The 16,169-nt window shown below is 42.5% G+C and overlaps 5 protein-coding genes across 5 annotated transcripts; 3 read left to right on the forward strand and 2 right to left on the reverse strand.

Moving 5' to 3' along the window:
• Positions 1–615: 615 nt before the first annotated feature.
• Positions 616–2,699, reverse strand: BYT42DRAFT_612947 (mate-domain-containing protein; the record flags this gene model as incomplete). Its single annotated transcript, XM_051571682.1, has 9 exons — positions 616–915; positions 991–1,228; positions 1,290–1,365; positions 1,425–1,487; positions 1,547–1,789; positions 1,858–2,000; positions 2,057–2,177; positions 2,250–2,324; positions 2,387–2,699. 9 exons carry the CDS (start codon positions 2,697–2,699, stop codon positions 616–618), a joined length of 1,572 nt encoding a protein of 523 aa, XP_051424421.1.
• A 484-nt stretch (positions 2,700–3,183) lies between these two features.
• BYT42DRAFT_565416 (acyl-CoA N-acyltransferase) lies at positions 3,184–6,635 on the forward strand. The gene is made up of 11 exons (XM_051567865.1): positions 3,184–3,660; positions 3,725–3,824; positions 3,946–4,058; positions 4,176–4,257; positions 4,358–5,034; positions 5,091–5,345; positions 5,419–5,508; positions 5,597–5,737; positions 5,799–5,892; positions 5,971–6,114; positions 6,213–6,635. The coding sequence occupies exons 1-11, from the start codon at positions 3,631–3,633 to the stop codon at positions 6,530–6,532; spliced, it is 2,046 nt and encodes a 681-aa protein (XP_051424422.1). The 5' UTR covers positions 3,184–3,630; the 3' UTR covers positions 6,533–6,635.
• A 4-nt stretch (positions 6,636–6,639) lies between these two features.
• On the reverse strand, positions 6,640–9,443 carry BYT42DRAFT_598104 (major facilitator superfamily domain-containing protein; the record flags this gene model as incomplete). The annotated part of the gene is made up of 6 exons (XM_051570960.1): positions 6,640–7,062; positions 7,143–7,907; positions 7,977–8,206; positions 8,277–8,302; positions 8,425–8,579; positions 9,440–9,443. The coding sequence occupies 6 exons, from the start codon at positions 9,441–9,443 to the stop codon at positions 6,779–6,781; spliced, it is 1,464 nt and encodes a 487-aa protein (XP_051424423.1). The 3' UTR covers positions 6,640–6,778.
• A 2,507-nt stretch (positions 9,444–11,950) lies between these two features.
• On the forward strand, positions 11,951–14,256 carry BYT42DRAFT_565422 (major facilitator superfamily domain-containing protein). Its single transcript, XM_051567866.1, has 6 exons — positions 11,951–12,386; positions 12,545–12,795; positions 12,860–13,004; positions 13,110–13,501; positions 13,580–13,697; positions 13,779–14,256. The coding sequence occupies exons 1-6, from the start codon at positions 12,056–12,058 to the stop codon at positions 14,069–14,071; spliced, it is 1,530 nt and encodes a 509-aa protein (XP_051424424.1). The 5' UTR covers positions 11,951–12,055; the 3' UTR covers positions 14,072–14,256.
• Positions 14,257–14,477: 221 nt separating this feature from the next.
• On the forward strand, positions 14,478–16,169 carry BYT42DRAFT_294283 (uncharacterized protein). The gene is made up of 5 exons (XM_051562885.1): positions 14,478–14,527; positions 14,590–14,652; positions 14,706–15,430; positions 15,492–15,577; positions 15,643–16,169. The coding sequence occupies exons 1-5, from the start codon at positions 14,513–14,515 to the stop codon at positions 16,074–16,076; spliced, it is 1,323 nt and encodes a 440-aa protein (XP_051424425.1). The 5' UTR covers positions 14,478–14,512; the 3' UTR covers positions 16,077–16,169.

The raw sequence follows: 16,169 nt of genomic DNA on the forward strand, positions 1-16,169 counted from the left end.
CGAGGAGAAGGTTGAAAATGGAGCATAGTGTGAAGATATATACAGTTACCGATTCCTTTTCCTCACCAAAAGTGCTCATTTTTCTCTGATTTCACGACTGATCACTACCGGCTATCGATTGGAATGAACCGTTTCAATAGTCGTGACAAGTGTTACTGATCATCCATTGTTTCAATGGTTATGCGGTGTAACGCCATTGTATTACTGTCTTGCATTAGCATATAATTCTATTCCTGTCCAACCGCAAAAGGTTTTATTTCGGATGGCAATTTCTACTTAAGCTTTTTGTGATCGGATAGATGATCTACAGTACGGTGACCAATTCACTGTAGTATCGCATGGTTATTTACTAGAATAAAAAAAAGAAGAGTGGTGATGTTGCCAGTCAGTTATATCGCAAAATTGTTGAAAATTTTAATGATTGTGAATCCTTTTTCCAACTATGGTACTCGTATTTGATAACCCCAGGAAAGTCTGCATTTCAAAACTTCCTGCTCGCGGCTAATTTTATCTATTCTTAGCTCCTGCCCGTTACGAAACTTGTCTGGATCAAAATGGTATGCTGTATCTGATTTCACCCTTGAAATTACCGAAATCGCCCGGAGGAGCGCTCTCTTATGATGAACATCTTGGCAACTGTGACGGAACTTCTTGGGTTTGCAGTCGCTTTTTGGCTCGCCGGCATTCACTCTCCCAATCGGTATTTAGAAGAATCACATACGCTTCGCCGATGGTCTTGATGCATCCAGCAATAATGACACCTGACCATACACCGTGTAACCCCATACCATGGACCATTGTCATCCACAAACCGACGGGAAGACCCACCATATAATAGGAAGACAAATTGAAGCAAGCCACAAGAGATTGCCTTCCACAGGCGTTCAAAGCCCCGGAAAAGATCACACTATTACCCTATATCCAAACAAAAAATAGTCATCCGTTAATTGAGGGCCTCGCGCGTTGTGTCGTATTCAATAGAGAACAAACCACAGCAAAATGGGCCATGCTAGCCACTCCCATCAGGTCCACTACCGTTTGGCTAATCCCTGGATTCTTTGTAAAAAAGGCAGCCACTTGAAATCGCATGGTATACATCAAAAGCGCATTGAGTGAAACAATAAAGACACTGGTTGAAACCGAGACAAGGACAGCCCACCGCGCTTCAATGGCACGCGAGGCCCCAAGATGATGACCAAGGTGGACCACCAATGCATTCGATAAAGAACTATAAAATATTTGTAAGGGCAATGTCGATGTGTGGATGTCTGTCACCTCTTGCAGCCTACCTGGGAAACATTAGCAAGAAATGATTGACCGTCAAAATGATGGATTGCGCTGCAAGCGTATCTCTGCCAAGTACACCTGCCATTGATTTCAGATTTTTTGTGAAAATCCATCAAATTTGGGGAGTTTCTCCTTACCTGTGATAATGGCACAAAGTTCAAACGCCCAATCTGTGGATACACTAAGCATTCCCGGAATGCCTGGACCGAAAAAGTGAGTAAAAACATGGCCGCCAGTCGTATAGCAACAAAAAGCTTACCAAGTTTCAGAAAAGTCGGCCATTTTCGAAAAGCGTGAACAGACCATGGCGGATAGTATGATAGAAAATCGGTTCGGAGTAGCAAAAATATGGAGTAAGTGATGAACACTATAACATGGAAGCAAAGGATATGGTACGCCGCTCCAAGTAGACCCAGATCGAGATATTGAAGAAAGAAATAATTGGATGCAATATTGAACGGAAAAATCACCGCTATGATATACATGGTCACTCGCATTTGACCTTTTTATGCCATTCAATGATTAGACTCATTCGTAATATGACGTATCAAGAATATTAGAACCACTTACCTAAGCATTGAATGACCTTGCGTATTGCTGTGGAAACAAAAACGAGAAAAATAAATGGGATGCAGACATACAGGTACGACTGGGCAAGGTGAGCCAGGGCAGGATCTTGTCCCATGTACACAAGAAGAGACTCGGCGTTTAACCTTTGAAGACATGTGTTATTTGGATTTCATCGCATTCTTTTTTCACCAAAACATACCAGAGCAACGTGATTGGTACCGAGAAGATGGCCATGATGACTACTGCTCTTTGAAAAATTATGCCTAGCGTGTACCGATCTTCGGCACCAGTGAAAGCTTGTGCTACCAAAGTATCGATGGCTGATGATGGTGTGAATTACATCATCTGATATGCATCAACTACTGATTTTTTTTTATTTTGTTTTTTTTTACCTGTCAGCAAGCCGGTGCCGACGGCGAGACCACCTACAGTGGTATACAAATTGCCAAGACTCACAGCCGCCATGACTAGATAACCAAGCAAAGGGCGTCAATCCATGAACGACAGTGAAATTTTTACCATCACTCACTTTGAGGATCGAGATTGCCCAAGAATTTGACGTCTGTAAGTCGCATGCCAATACCCAGGAGAAAGGTGACAAGTAATGGCCACGTCAACTTCAACATGGATCGAATCTCGCCTATGGCCAATTGCAGGCCCGGTCGGTTGCTTTTACCGCAAGCCAACTGGCTGACGGAAATGCCACTATCGCTCCTGCAAGGCTTATCAATGGCATTTTTCGATGAGGCTCGTAAAAGAGGGGAATGTTCGTTTATGGCATCCTCTGCAACTGCAGGTTGCGGCAAGGTATCATGGTGGTTAGAGCGTGATAAAACCGACATATTACTGCATTGATAATAGAAAAATTTACGAAAAGCAGCAATATGAAGCAGAAAATCTGATAAAAAAATTGGAAAGAAAGAGGAATGGTCGAGTAACGCGAGATGCAGAGCGATAAAATAAAGTTATATACTTACTCAGTCTTAGTTTCTGCGGGGAAGATAAATAGTCAACATCGATCGTCATTGGCGGATGAAACGAGAACTAAATTAAAAAACAGCAGTTACACACCTTTTGTTTTTTGTCCTGACTGTTACAAGTTGCAGATCGACCGGGACTCACTCAAGTTAATGCAACCCAAACAACAAATTTCACAAAAAAACAAAAAGATTTCCCATCCAATCATTTCTGAGGTACCTTGAACCCGCCATACCTCGTGTATGGCTGTTTGATCACCTGTACGCCCTCGTGTAGCAAAGTAAAGCCGTTTCAATTCCAAAAGCACGTTGGAAAAAGGTATTTGTACCGCACAGACAAAGCTTATGCAAAAAAAAAAAAAAAGAATATGTGGACATCGTGACCAGCTGCACCATTAGTCCAACAACAACAGCCTATGTTCAGGATGGGATTGATAATGATAGGCATCGAGATTGTCTTAATTGAGCAAAGTCAAATTTGGAGAAAGAACTTTTTTGTGCATCAAGAAGCTTTTTTTTACTGCATTTTATCCGTCCGGTGTGCCGATCGGCCTATGGAATGGGGAAAAAAAATTGAAGGTGCTGTGACTTGCTTTTTGGACGACTACCTTCGGGAAACTTGAGGAGTCAGGGCGAATGCTGGGAATATGTTCAATTTTTCAAACAGTCGTTCAAGAATTCCAGCTTGTGTTGACACGGATTGCCATTGTTCAAAAGATCACGATCATCCATCCGTGTATTGACTCGGTTAAACTCCTTGATTACTGTCTATTGTTTAAAAAACGCTGACACGGCGATGACTACGCGTTCGCGGTTTCCTCCTGATGTAAGCTAGACGTGCAGTTACTGGTACGGTTTCAAAATAAAAATAAATAAAAGCGAGTCTCTAGTATACCTTAGGATACTGCTGTTACTGCAATGGCATATACGACTTTGATGAGGACGGAAAAGCGCAATGTCTTTTGAAATGCTTCGACTGTCATCGCAATGGTTAGTTTTTCTTGTCATTTTCAGAAACTCTTAGCGTCTGCCAAGGGAGTCGATATTTTTTTCTTTTTTGGCGTGTCATTTATTTCCTTATTTTGACTTATTTTTTTTTTTTTTTGGGCAGTCCATGCAGTGTGTTCCGAGTTGGATGATAAATCGGCAGAGATTGCACAGACATATGATTGGCAATGCAATGAGTGCAAAAGTTGCTTTGTCTGTCACCGCAAAGATGAAGAGGTATCGTACACATTTTGGATGATGATCACGATAGTATAATTCAAAAAAAAGAGGCTCACCGCTTATATTATCTTTATGGCATCGTTCTTTATACTTTTATTTTTTGATATATTGAAGGACAAGATCGTGTTTTGTAGTCTTTGTGATAGAGGATGTCACACATTTTGCTGTGATCCACCTTTGCAGGCAATACCCGACGGTAAATATTGAGAACCCTCCAAATTTTTTTTTTTTTTTTTTTTTTTTTTTTTTTTGGGCATGTGGAGAATAACCACGATCTCAATCATTGTTTCACACAGATGATTGGCACTGCAGCATATGTTCCAGCATGCCTTCGCCATCTTCTATTCGCTCTCCCATTGCAACCGATAACATCCCCGCCAACGACAAAAACGAACAAGATTACACCGTCTTTATCTCATTATCGGATAGATCTTCTGCTGCTCATCCTACACTACATCACACACGGGCCACAGTGGTCAACCCACCTCCAAAACCAACCATGATAACACGAACACGTAAAAGAAGAGCGGGGTCGCACGATGACCATAGCGACGATAGCCTTATCAACACGAAATCCTCAAAAAAACATACCTCATCTACACCACTGTCCGATTCCGCACGGACATCCCACGTCGCCACCCGACGATCTTCCTCGGAATCATTACCTTCCACGCGACGACGACGAGGACGACCACCGCTCGATTCAACCCGGTCAAACAAGCGATCATCCTCGCCGTTGCAAGTGCGATTGACCGTCAAAAATACCAACGCAAGTAACACTGCCGACGCGTCTACGGTCCACCGCACGAAGAGAGCTCGAAGAATAGAGAATGGCAGGAAAAAGTCAATAGCGGATGAGGACTTTTATGAGACATTCGGTCACACATTGACGAAAGCAGAAGCCAATATCAAGCGAGGCACACCTACACACCGGGACACCCAACGATTTGCAGAAGCAAAATCTATCGCCACGGTAAAATTGACTTTCTTCTTTACATTGGCTCGTTTCGCTAATCTTGGTTGTAGCAGCCTTTGACACTGGAGGAAGATACGTCACCGGCCGGTTCACGATCATCTTCTGTGACGGCTGAATCCTCGGTCAAACAAAACTGGAGCGCTGCATTGGAAGTCCCGAAAATTAGCCAAATCCGGTTTGGCCATTATTTGATCGATACCTGGTATGTGGCACCCTATCCCGAAGAATACAGCCAGCAGCCACGACTGTACATATGTGAGTACTGCATGAAATACATGAAAAGCAGCTACGTTGCGGAACGCCACAAGGTAAGAAAAGAAAAGAAATGCTTTGATTCATTTATCTACTTTGCTTTAACAAGGCGAGCCTCCGTTTTTGCAGATCAAATGTCCAATTAAGCATCCGCCAGGTGATGAAATCTACCGAGACGGAAAAATTTCCATTTTTGAAGTGGATGGCCGAAAAAACAAGGTAAAGTATTTCGGTTTCTAGGTTAAGGCCATCAAACTTCCACTTATTTTTCTAATAATGAAACCGTATCACTGCTGAATCATGATAGATTTACTGTCAAAACCTCTGTCTGCTTGCCAAGATGTTTTTGGATCATAAAACACTGTATTACGATGTGGAACCCTTCCTATTTTACATAATGACCGAAACGGATGATGAAGGGTGTCATTTTGTAGGCTATTTTTCAAAGGCAAGTGCACCAGGTTAATCAACTAAAAACAAAGTGTTTATATTGACAACATCCATGACAGGAAAAACAATCCGCCATGAATTATAATGTCTCCTGCATTCTCACCATGCCAATTTATCAGCGAAGAGGATTCGGCCAATATCTAATTGATTTTAGTACGTTTTATGGATCGATGCGACCCGCACCATGTTAAGGAATCGCTTATGTACGGTTTTTTTTTCCATTTCTTTTAGGCTATCTCCTGTCGAAAAATGAAAACAAAACAGGTTCTCCTGAACGACCACTGTCAGATCTCGGTTTACTAAGTTACCGCAGTTATTGGAAAAATACATTATTCAAAACACTTGTTCATCAAGTACAAAATATCAGCATCGAAGGTAGGTCCACAATAGTGAATTGCTTCCTCATGCTTGTACTTCGAATCACTCACATACCGTATGACCTTTGTGCTTTTACTTTCATCTTTCTCACACAGAATTGAGCGTCCACACAAGCATGACTCCTGATGATATCATTTCAACATTGCAGGCAAATCATATGATCCGCTTTGATACGGACCTGGATCGATATGTCCTGGAAATTGATTGTAAAGTCATTCGTGAGCATTTGCAAAAGGTGGAAGGGCGAGGGTATCCCACGGTCGATCCCGCCAAACTCACATGGACTCCCTTTGTATTGTCTCGGGATCGGTTAGCCATGCTATTGGAGCATCAGCGAACCATCAAAGACGGGGAAGAAGCTGCAGATGTGGATATTGTATCCAGCGATACAAGCAGTGATACTTCTGAAGCATAGTGAACTCATCTCATTCAACATCATTTCTACGCACGTCCCTTCCTCCCTCCCTCTTTCATTCTCTGGCATACAGTATTATATGGCATTTTATTTTAGCAACAAGGAAAAAAAAAAAAAAAAAAAAAAAAAAAAAAAAAACTGTATAGGATCACAGCAACATCTTTTAAACAGGGAAATTCAAATGTATGATACATGTTCAAATTTTTTTTTCTTCAGAATATTTTTTTACATCTTGTATTGTTCTATTCATACATGCAATTGTCGTTGTTCACGTTGATGGCGCCAACGAGGCCCACGTGAAAGTTCCCAGAACATCGGTATCCGGGACAAAAGAAGAATACCGGAAACCAGCGTGAACATCCATCCCGCCCCTAATAATTTGACCCCCGGTAAAACCAAGGTGGTGGCTACGGCTCCGCAAAGACAACGAAAGATGTTGTTGCATGCTGTCACGGACGCAGACGCGTTGGGAAACAAATCCACCAACAGGGTTTGGATACAGTTAAAAATAGCTTGACTGGTAAATCCGACTAGTAATGCATATCATATGATCAGTCAAGTCAAATACCGACGGGGTGGATGAATTTCAAAGTAGAAGCCCCTCACTTACGAAAAAAATGGATCACCAAGGCAATCGCCAAATGAGCTTTGATGTGAAGGCACCAGCCGTAAGCAACCAATAAAATCTTGAATAAAATGGCGTGAAACCACACCGTACGTAACCTTGCATGCTCCAGCGGAATATCTGTGCTCCCGATTTCTGCACACTTTTTCTGCGCGCGACGGTAATCCCTATTTAGAATCTTGCCTTGAATCACCGACCCGACGATGCATCCAAAACCATTGGCAAGGTACGACAGACCAATCATCAGAGTATTGAGGTTGTAAATGTCGATAAACAGATACGGAATACTGGTGGTGACGCAGTAACAGGCTGCATATTGGACACTGTAGTAAGCAATCAAGATGGCGGTATCTTTTTCTTTGACATAGAGCAAAGGTTGTAAAGGGGTCATTAATTTCTGAATGAAACTTTTTTTCCGGCTGACATGCGTGGTGGTGCTTGGCTTCTCCTGAGTGATGGTGACGGCGTCGTGCTGTCGCTGACTTTTGTAGTTCCGATACCATTGAAAAGGGGTGGGATTAGCGTAACCTGATCCATTGCCGACAAGTGATCGCAGGGTTTCCGGAAGAAAGAGACCGATAATACACCAGTGCACACCACAGACAATGGCCAAACTCCAAAAGATCCAACGCCAGCCGAGATACTGTGAAAGCACGGCTCCGATAGCTGGACCCACCACTGGACCAATATTCCATCCCAATGAGTACCAGCCAATGTAGCCACCTCGTTCCGAGGGATGGGTGATATCAGCTGAAAAAGATCGTCAGCATTCACATCAATTGATCGACGTCCGTTTAGTACGTCATAGTGCCCACTTACCGATCGTTCCTGCGCCGATCGCAATGACTGAGCTTGCACCAAATGCCTGCAGTGCACGAAACACCAGCAGTAAAGTGTAGTTGGATACACACGCCAATCCCGCACATGAGAGGATGTAGATCAATAACGTGATAAGATACACGGGACGCCGTCCACGACTGTCGGCAAGGGAACTCCAAAATGATGGAGACAATGCTTGGAATATCATAAACATCGTCACCGACAAATTGCTAAAGTTGGGAAACCAAATTTGGAATGAGTCATAACGTCAATGGAAAAATGGGGTGATACAGCACTCACATTTGCTGTGAAGTGACATGAAGATCCTTTTATCCCAAGGGCAGGATAGCAAAAAGAAAAAAGACAACAGGAAGCGAGTTATTTTATTGATGTTAGAGAATGCAGCGTGTGGTGAATGTTTTGATTTGTGTGGTTTTTTCTTTTTTACCTGTTCAATCTTGTTCATGGCAGGAAAGTAGCTGTTGACAGAAAATGGCGCAAAAAAAGCGGAAATGGAGGCGACGATGACGATCCATCTTATTTTACGTTTGGAAAATACAGAATAAGGTTCATCGATGGTAGAGGAAGAAGACTTTGTTAGCGCTTCAGCTGGATCGAGCGTTTCTGTGATGGTTCGTTTGCTAAAGGAACTGTCACCCCAGCTTGTCCAGCGTTCTTGGGATGTATTGTTGTTGTTGTTGTTGTTGATGGAGGGCGATCTTGTCAAGTTACTGTCATCATTGATGATTGTGCTACCATAGTCAATCTCGTTGGATGACAGACTTGTCAAAGAAGCATATCGCTGAAAAGTAGAAGGTGCACTGGAGGATCGACGGTGTGCCATAGAGATAAGATGAGTTCAAAGGTCAATAGATGAATTCTCCAAATTCACAGCGGTGCTTGATCGCTTGCTTATAAAGCTTTTTAGCTTCTGTCTGCGCTTCATTGTCCCCTTTTACCCCCATGCATCCCTTTCCAAGAAAGAGATCGTCTCCCCCGGCTCCTTTTTTGGTATTCTATGATTTCGACTATTTTTGATTTTTCTTTCAGAAAGCAGAAAATCAAAAAACAACAAACATAATCAACTGAATCATGATGCCTTCTTTTTCTATTTTCTACTTTGCCAAGAAGTAAATGATGAATCAAGGTTCCCTCTTTTCTGTGTTGCTATTTCCAGCTTTTGGGCCATCATCGCTTGATTGACATGATATCATGATTGTTTATGCTTTCTGCCAATAAAAACATATTCACGTTAGGTGGCAGTAAAATTACTCACAGACATGCTATTATCTTAATGAGGTCACCCACAGGCAATGGACGGCATCTCCAAATTTATCAGGGGTAATAGGCTCTAATCATTCCATTGACCGGAAACTGCTAATATTCCCGAGGACAGTGGTCTCCTTTATTTTTGCTGAACTTCATAAACCAGCTTGCTTTCTTTTAGACTGCAGTTCGACTACCCATGTTGCATTAGCGTGTCTTGTTAAGAGCTCGGCCTTTCTCCACCTTCTTTTTCTCTCCTTTTTTTTTTTTTTAAAAAAAAAAAAATCTCCTGATGACAAGGTCAGAAAAAGGAATCACAGCTAAAATAGCAAGAGCGCAATGGCAAATTAAATGGTTTATTTCACTAGCATCAGCGGCAACTTCATGTATACAGTAAAAAATGTTGCGATACATGTCTGGATAACAAAGACTAACTACAGCAACAGACTTTACATAGCTCCTGTATTTGAACCTCGCCATAGACAGTTTGGATATTAGCGCATATGTGAATAAAAATAGTACTCGACTAGCTAGCCATGCTTTTCTTAGGAACCTACTATTGCCATTCCAACAAGGTTCATGGAAAAGTCCCCCCCCAAAGCAAGGTTTCCTTTTATTATAACCACGTTGCGGCTCAAGATCCCTACTATACGGGTTTACCATTCACTATCGTAATGACGATAAGAATGATTGTTTTCTTTTTTCATTTCCTTTTATTGTTTTAAAAAATGGTGGCGATAAGGGAGAGTAGTCCCCATTCTGTTCACTGAATTATAGAATTCAGGCACTGCAATAACTGTCGGTACGGCAAGCAAAAGCAACAGCAGAGCCTACTCCTCTTCAGGCCGAAACCCTCCAAGCAGGATACTGCGCACGATTTCAAGGTTTGAAACCGTATATTCACCTATTACTGGCCTATCACTAGGACTAAAAGCCCAAGCAACCACAACCCTGGAGAGCTTCCCTAACGCTAATAGATTGAACGAACCCAAAAGGGCCATCCTCGCATGTTTAGTTCGCGTCAAATGCAGAGCTTCCCCATCGCCGATGAAAAAAATTTTCACGAAAACCGCCGACAGATTCCCTTTTTATATGCTGAAAAATATTTTTCGTGACCGGATTTTTTTGTCTGTGGCAATTTCTTTCTCCGCAATAACTTTTTTTCCGCGCTTTTGGGGCGAGAACCATGAGATCAAAAAGAATTGGCGAGAAATTAGGGGGTCACTGTCGTAAGTTCACAGGGACGTACCTATTGGCGGACCGTTCTCAAGGATAGAGTTAGAGTTCGACGATTTCATTATGTAAATTGCTTGTAGACCGCGTTCTATTGAACTCAAAAATCTTAACAAACCCTCCTCGGCTTATTTTTTCGCGCCATCAACATTTTTATTTTTCTTTAATCCCCAAGAAGGGAAAAAATGGCGATATTGGGACCTTATCAGAGTGGGAAATACGCCCAGTTTGGGCTTATTTTCTTTTATGTTCGACATTTGAGTGGTGTCCCCAATCGTGATGTTAACACAATAGTCAGACACATGTTCCATGAAACCCAAGGCAACGCCTGTTTGTGTCAGACAAATGAAATTACCAAAAAAGGTAAAAAGATGTCTTTTCGGTCTAAAAAGTGAAAAAAAGAGCTCACAGGCTAAAGAGCCATCTGCCAAGATCGATCATCTTTCCCATTTTCTCCTTTAAAAAACCATAAAAAAAGATGGTTTGCCTCTGCAACAAATTAGCTTGGTGATAGAAATGTATGCATCATGTATTTCTTTTCTTATTTGGTTCCCAATTATTCTCGTTCTTGGCGTGTGATCCATTTTACATTGGGATCGATCATACAGTGAACCATGCACAACGTCACTGTTCCACCGTTACCATTGAAACAGGAAATATCATTGGCTTGGAGAAATTGAGCATTCTCCCATCTTTTTTCAATTTTTTTTTCTCCGAATCTGTAACGTTGCCCCAAACTTTCACATGATCGCCATTATCCAATAAGAAACAGGCAAGCTGGAAGAGATGGCGTTGATAGTGAAAAACTGTGGGGACACTACACTACTTGTTCAGGGTTCTTTGTTACATTAGCAGTTTTTCAAGCAGATGATGATGATGGTGGTCGGACTGAGCCGCCAAAAGCACGTCACGTAAGCAGTCCCATTGTCATTTGGGGCCAAGTTTCTTTTGAACGAGATGGAACTGGTACAACGTATACAATCACAATTAAGAATTTGTAACGTGATATGAAGATTAGATTCTTTGTTCAACTTTGTACCATGAATCATATTCATTGTCATGCTTAAAGAAAAAAAAACATGATGATTTGCAAGCTTGTCATATGTTGCATAAAGGAACAAACACATTTTAGATAAGTCAGAAGTGGGAGTGTTTTATTGGACAATGCTTTTGGTAAAGAAAAAGACCCGCTCACCAAGATTCAGTTTGGCTCGACTGGAGTTTAAAAGATTCTCCTCGGATCTCAGACGGGAGGAAGCTCAGTTAGCAGGATAAATTGATCAAAAAGAATTAACACAAGTTTGCTTGTCAACTTCTTTGGTCAGATAATCAGCCGTTTTTTGCCCATTATTTTTTTATTTTTATAGTGGGTCTTCCTTTACCAATAACCCCGGCCGAGCTGTCATCCCTTGCATTTTTTTTTTTCATCCCTAATTTTTTTTTTCTCTCACATTAAAGAAGCCTATTTCGTTCGAGTTTCTTTTTTCCCTTTTCTTTCTTCTCTTTAATCTTGTATTAGTTTTTTTTTTCTCCTTTTTTTTTCTTTTTCTTCTTGTTCAGAGTCTTTTGAATATACAAAGATGACAGTGGGAGAAGCTAGTAGCTCTCGAGGTTCTATAAGCAAATTCCCTCTCTCCGATGAAAATGTGGATCAAGTAATAACCAAGGACGTGAGCGAAGAAAGTGATAGCGCGTCCATCGAAGAATTGCCTCGCCAAAAATCGAGAACCGCTTCATACTTCAATGTCATTTTCAGTGGATTCGCTTTGCTTTCCGATGGTTATCAATCAGGTGTCATCAGTACAATCAACCTGCTCCTCACAAGAATTTACGGTAAAGAGATCTTTGACGACACAACCTCGTCTCGTTTATCCTATTCCATGTTCGTGGGAGCCGTGGTCGGTCAACTAGGTAAGCATCACATAAAAATTCGATCACGTCTCGCAGATCACTTGACTCATTGGCCAAAAAAACTTGTCCTTTTGATTCGCCTCTTTCGAATTTTTTGTTACGCATGTGATACTGTGCCCTTTTTTTTCTGTCTTCTGGGTTATTTTTCTTTCCTCTAGGCTTCGGTCTCTTTATCGATCGTATCGGTCGAAAGATGGGTTTAATTGCCACCACCGTACTGGTTATCGTAGGTGCCATCTTATCATGTGCTTCCAGTGGTAGCACGCCACAAGGATTGCTTTGGATGATGGTCATTGCACGCGGTGTTATCGGTGTAGGTGTCGGTGGTGAGTACCCTTGTTCTAGCGTTTCTGCCGGTGAGTCTGCAGACGAAGTAGCACCGGGTCGTCGCGGTACTCTGTTTGTCTTTGTAAGTAAAAAAATGGAATGCCAGCTACTTAGGAGGATGGAAATTCACTCATGGAGGGTGCTAGGTGACAAATTTCGTGATCGATCTTGGGTATGTCATCTCTGCCATTGTACCTGTCATATTGCTCGCCATTTTCAAAGATAACCTTGAACCAGTGTGGCGTTTATCGCTCGGTCTCGGTGTCTTACCACCGTTATCGGTTCTTTACTGTAAGTTACATCATCCTTTTGGAAAAACAAGCCGAACCAAGACGTAACGTGATCTTGAAAACTCATCTGTTGATGCCATTGTTTTCATCATCATCATCATCATAGTCCGCTTAAAGATGGGCGACACCAAAAGCTATCAAGAAGGCGCCATCAAAAGAGCGGTCCCTTACTGGCTCATCATCAAGCGTTATTGGTTCCGATTGCTCATTGCTTCGGGATTATGGTTTGTCTATGACTTCATCTCGTATCCAAGTGGTGTCTTTTCTACCATCATCGTTGACAAAGTGGCCCCAGGAGGAAAGCCCATCACCGTCATCGCATGGAACATCCTCTTGTACGGATTTTATCTTCCCGGTGCTATTGGTGGAGCCTTTGCAGTAGACAAGATCGGACGAAGACGTACCTTGGCGATTGGTTTGCTTCTTCAAGGTATTGTAGGCATTATCATGGGAGCTGTCTATGCACCATTGACCGAAAACTGTTATCCCATGTTTATTGTGAGTATAAATTTCTTACTTTCGAAAAAAGCGGAATACTGATGATAGTTCTTTTTTGCTTGGGATGACTCGATCTAGGTCATGTTTGGCCTTTTCCTTGCATTGGGCGAATTCGGTCCTGGTGACTGTATGGGATTGAATGCAATGGAACTGTTTCCTACCGCTGTTCGTGGTACGTGCTACGGCATTGCTGCTGGTAAGTTTTATTAGCCTCTACTACAGTTGAACCGCATCTCAGAATCATCGTCACGCATGTAACCAAAATGATTGGATGTAGCTTTCGGCAAAGTTGGTGCAACCATTGGTACGTTTGCCTTCGTTCCGATGCAAAATTCCATGGGTGGTATCCGCGGCCCCTTTTTGGTGGGTAGCGGTATCGCCATTGCAGCCAGTATCGTTGCCTGGTTCCTTATTCCCGACATTGGTCCCGAAGGCTTGGTGGAAGAGGACTTGGCTTTCAAAGCGTACCTGGCTGAAAACGGGTTTGATGTCACCCAAATGGGTATTGCTCCCAAGTCCACCGCCCCGGTCGATGATGCAGTGGCTAAACCCACGAGTTCATCCGAGTAAGCGAGTGATTCTCCTCCATTCCCATTGTTTCTAATGCTTTTTTGTCTTTTTTACATATTCCCCTTTTTATCCATATAATTTTTGTTGTTTTCATGGAAACATTATATAACATTCGTAATTATACACAATTCCTTTTTTTTTCTTTCTGGTCAAACAAAAAAATAAATAAAAAAAATCCGGAATACTATGTACAACTTGTGTGGACGAACGGAAGCAGCTCGGAGATCACGGTAGAGATACCACTAGCCTTTTTGAGTAAATTACAGGAGAGGACTAGGTAATGATCACCGAATCTCGGGAAGTCTCAGTGTTCAGGGGCGCTGCATGATTTATCTTTCACCGCGGCGCGTTGCAGTTTCTTTTTTTTTGTGACGGCAATTGAAAAATTGTGATTGGTGCTTTTGCCTGTGCATTGTGCTTTTCTTTTCAGTAAAGCTCAATATGAAGCGGCGAACCGTAAGTGGCGCAACCCCAATATGGTATCATGAAAACATCACTCATTCGTTTTCCTACGCTAGTCAGAAGAACTATTGCCCCCATCATTATTGAGAAGTAAAACTCATGCCAGCTTAGCTTCCAATGTAAGGAGTTCTTGCATCCATGCTAACATGGTTCTCATGCGTTTTGTTCTTAGTCAACGGACGTGGTCAGTGATATCCATGTCAATGACTCACTTTCGTCGCTTCAATCTTCTACATCGTCATTCCACGATTCTGAGCTGCCCAATGACGATGTGGATCTCGATCCGTTTGCATATGCACGTCAACTCGAGGCTACGGAAAGCCGCTTGCTTGAATCTCCTTCCCGTCACGCCAAGCAACCTCCCACAGCCAGTCGATCGGACCAGACAGATAGCGTGATCAGCCAGAATGATGACGCCATCTCACCTCAACCACAGGAAGAGATCTATTCGACACAGTCCGCATTTGAATTTGAACCTGATATACCCCGCGGTGGCACACCACGCGATATATTGCAAACAAAGGCACTTGGAGGAGGCGAATTGTTGAGTGATTCTATCAATAGCTTTACAAGTGAAGATGGCAGTCGTATCATTGGAAGCGATTTCAACTCGGGATCCCATATGGAAGGATCGTATTTGGACGGATTCGACGTGTGGTCTCCAGCAGGTGATCCGGTACAGATCAATGAATCACATCCCTCCTTTTTGGAAGAACAACATAATGCGGAATCCAATCAGTTACTCCCTTCCACTCATGCATCAGGCACGAAAACCTCGGATTTGCATTTTGAACTTGCCTCCTCCATCGTCCCTTCTGTATATGCGCAATCTCTGAGTCTTCATGTCAACCCGCGGCCGGACCAAGCTCCCAAATCCAAACCGATCCCATTGCAGACGTAAGTGATGGCCGCTATTATTTTGTATTATTGTTTCATTCCGCTCATCATTGAGAAAAAGGAATGGATTGGCCTTAGACGCGTTAAAGCATATAACGCGATCAAAGCAAAGTTATGCGGCATGGGAAAGTTTAGTGAAAGCCAACAGTAAGTTGAGTTGCTTTTTTTCTTGGGGGGGGGGAACATCAAATTGAGTTTTTCTTTTCCATCAGTGGCCAAGTATGGAAATATTGCCAAGGTGTGCGATCAGTTTGAAGACGCTACGGTGTTTCGAATCGTGAAAGCATGGGAAACCTTTGGTGTGATCTTTGCATGGTGTGTTGTAGCCAAAGAACGTGATAAAGCGTTATTGATGGCGGCGTCTCGTACACCCGATCTGGATTTTTCAAGCCAAGATGATATCATTGAAGAATCTTTCTCTCAACCTGTGGTACTGCCACCCTACGAGCCATCGGAAAATGAAGAGCGTCATTTATTCATGCTTTCTACCAGTTGTTCGTCCCTGTCTGTATCCGCAAGACAAAAATTGCTGTCCTCTCAATGTATTGGCATATGGAGTCCGTGGACCGAGGTTCCTGTGGAGATGGACGGAGAATATCATATCGCGCACGTTATTACGCGATTCATGACGGACACCATCTATTAGCAAAGAATGGCTCTCGTTATGCGAGCAGTTGTGGATTTTTTCGAAGTTTTCTGGGATTGAAAAAGTAGCAACACACGGCACGTGTCTGGATGG

Source organism: Radiomyces spectabilis, assembly GCF_025331425.1.
Source record: "Radiomyces spectabilis strain NRRL 2753 chromosome Unknown BYT42scaffold_5, whole genome shotgun sequence".
Taxonomy (NCBI): Eukaryota; Fungi; Mucoromycota; class Mucoromycetes; order Mucorales; family Radiomycetaceae; genus Radiomyces; species Radiomyces spectabilis.

Coding starts and splice junctions, on each gene's coding strand:
- BYT42DRAFT_565422 (XM_051567866.1), top strand. CDS start 12,056: ATGACAGTGGGAGAAGCTAGTAGCTCTCGAGGTTCTATAAGCAAATTC. Junction 12,387..12,544: donor AGCCGTGGTCGGTCAACTAG/GTAAGCATCACA, acceptor TCTTTCCTCTAG/GCTTCGGTCTCTTTATCGAT. Junction 13,698..13,778: donor GTGCTACGGCATTGCTGCTG/GTAAGTTTTATT, acceptor GATTGGATGTAG/CTTTCGGCAAAGTTGGTGCA.
- BYT42DRAFT_565416 (XM_051567865.1), top strand. CDS start 3,631: ATGACTACGCGTTCGCGGTTTCCTCCTGAT. Junction 4,258..4,357: donor TTTGCAGGCAATACCCGACG/GTAAATATTGAG, acceptor TGTTTCACACAG/ATGATTGGCACTGCAGCATA. Junction 6,115..6,212: donor ACAAAATATCAGCATCGAAG/GTAGGTCCACAA, acceptor TTTCTCACACAG/AATTGAGCGTCCACACAAGC.
- BYT42DRAFT_294283 (XM_051562885.1), top strand. Junction 15,431..15,491: donor AAACCGATCCCATTGCAGAC/GTAAGTGATGGC, acceptor ATTGAGAAAAAG/GAATGGATTGGCCTTAGACG. Junction 15,578..15,642: donor AAGTTTAGTGAAAGCCAACA/GTAAGTTGAGTT, acceptor CTTTTCCATCAG/TGGCCAAGTATGGAAATATT.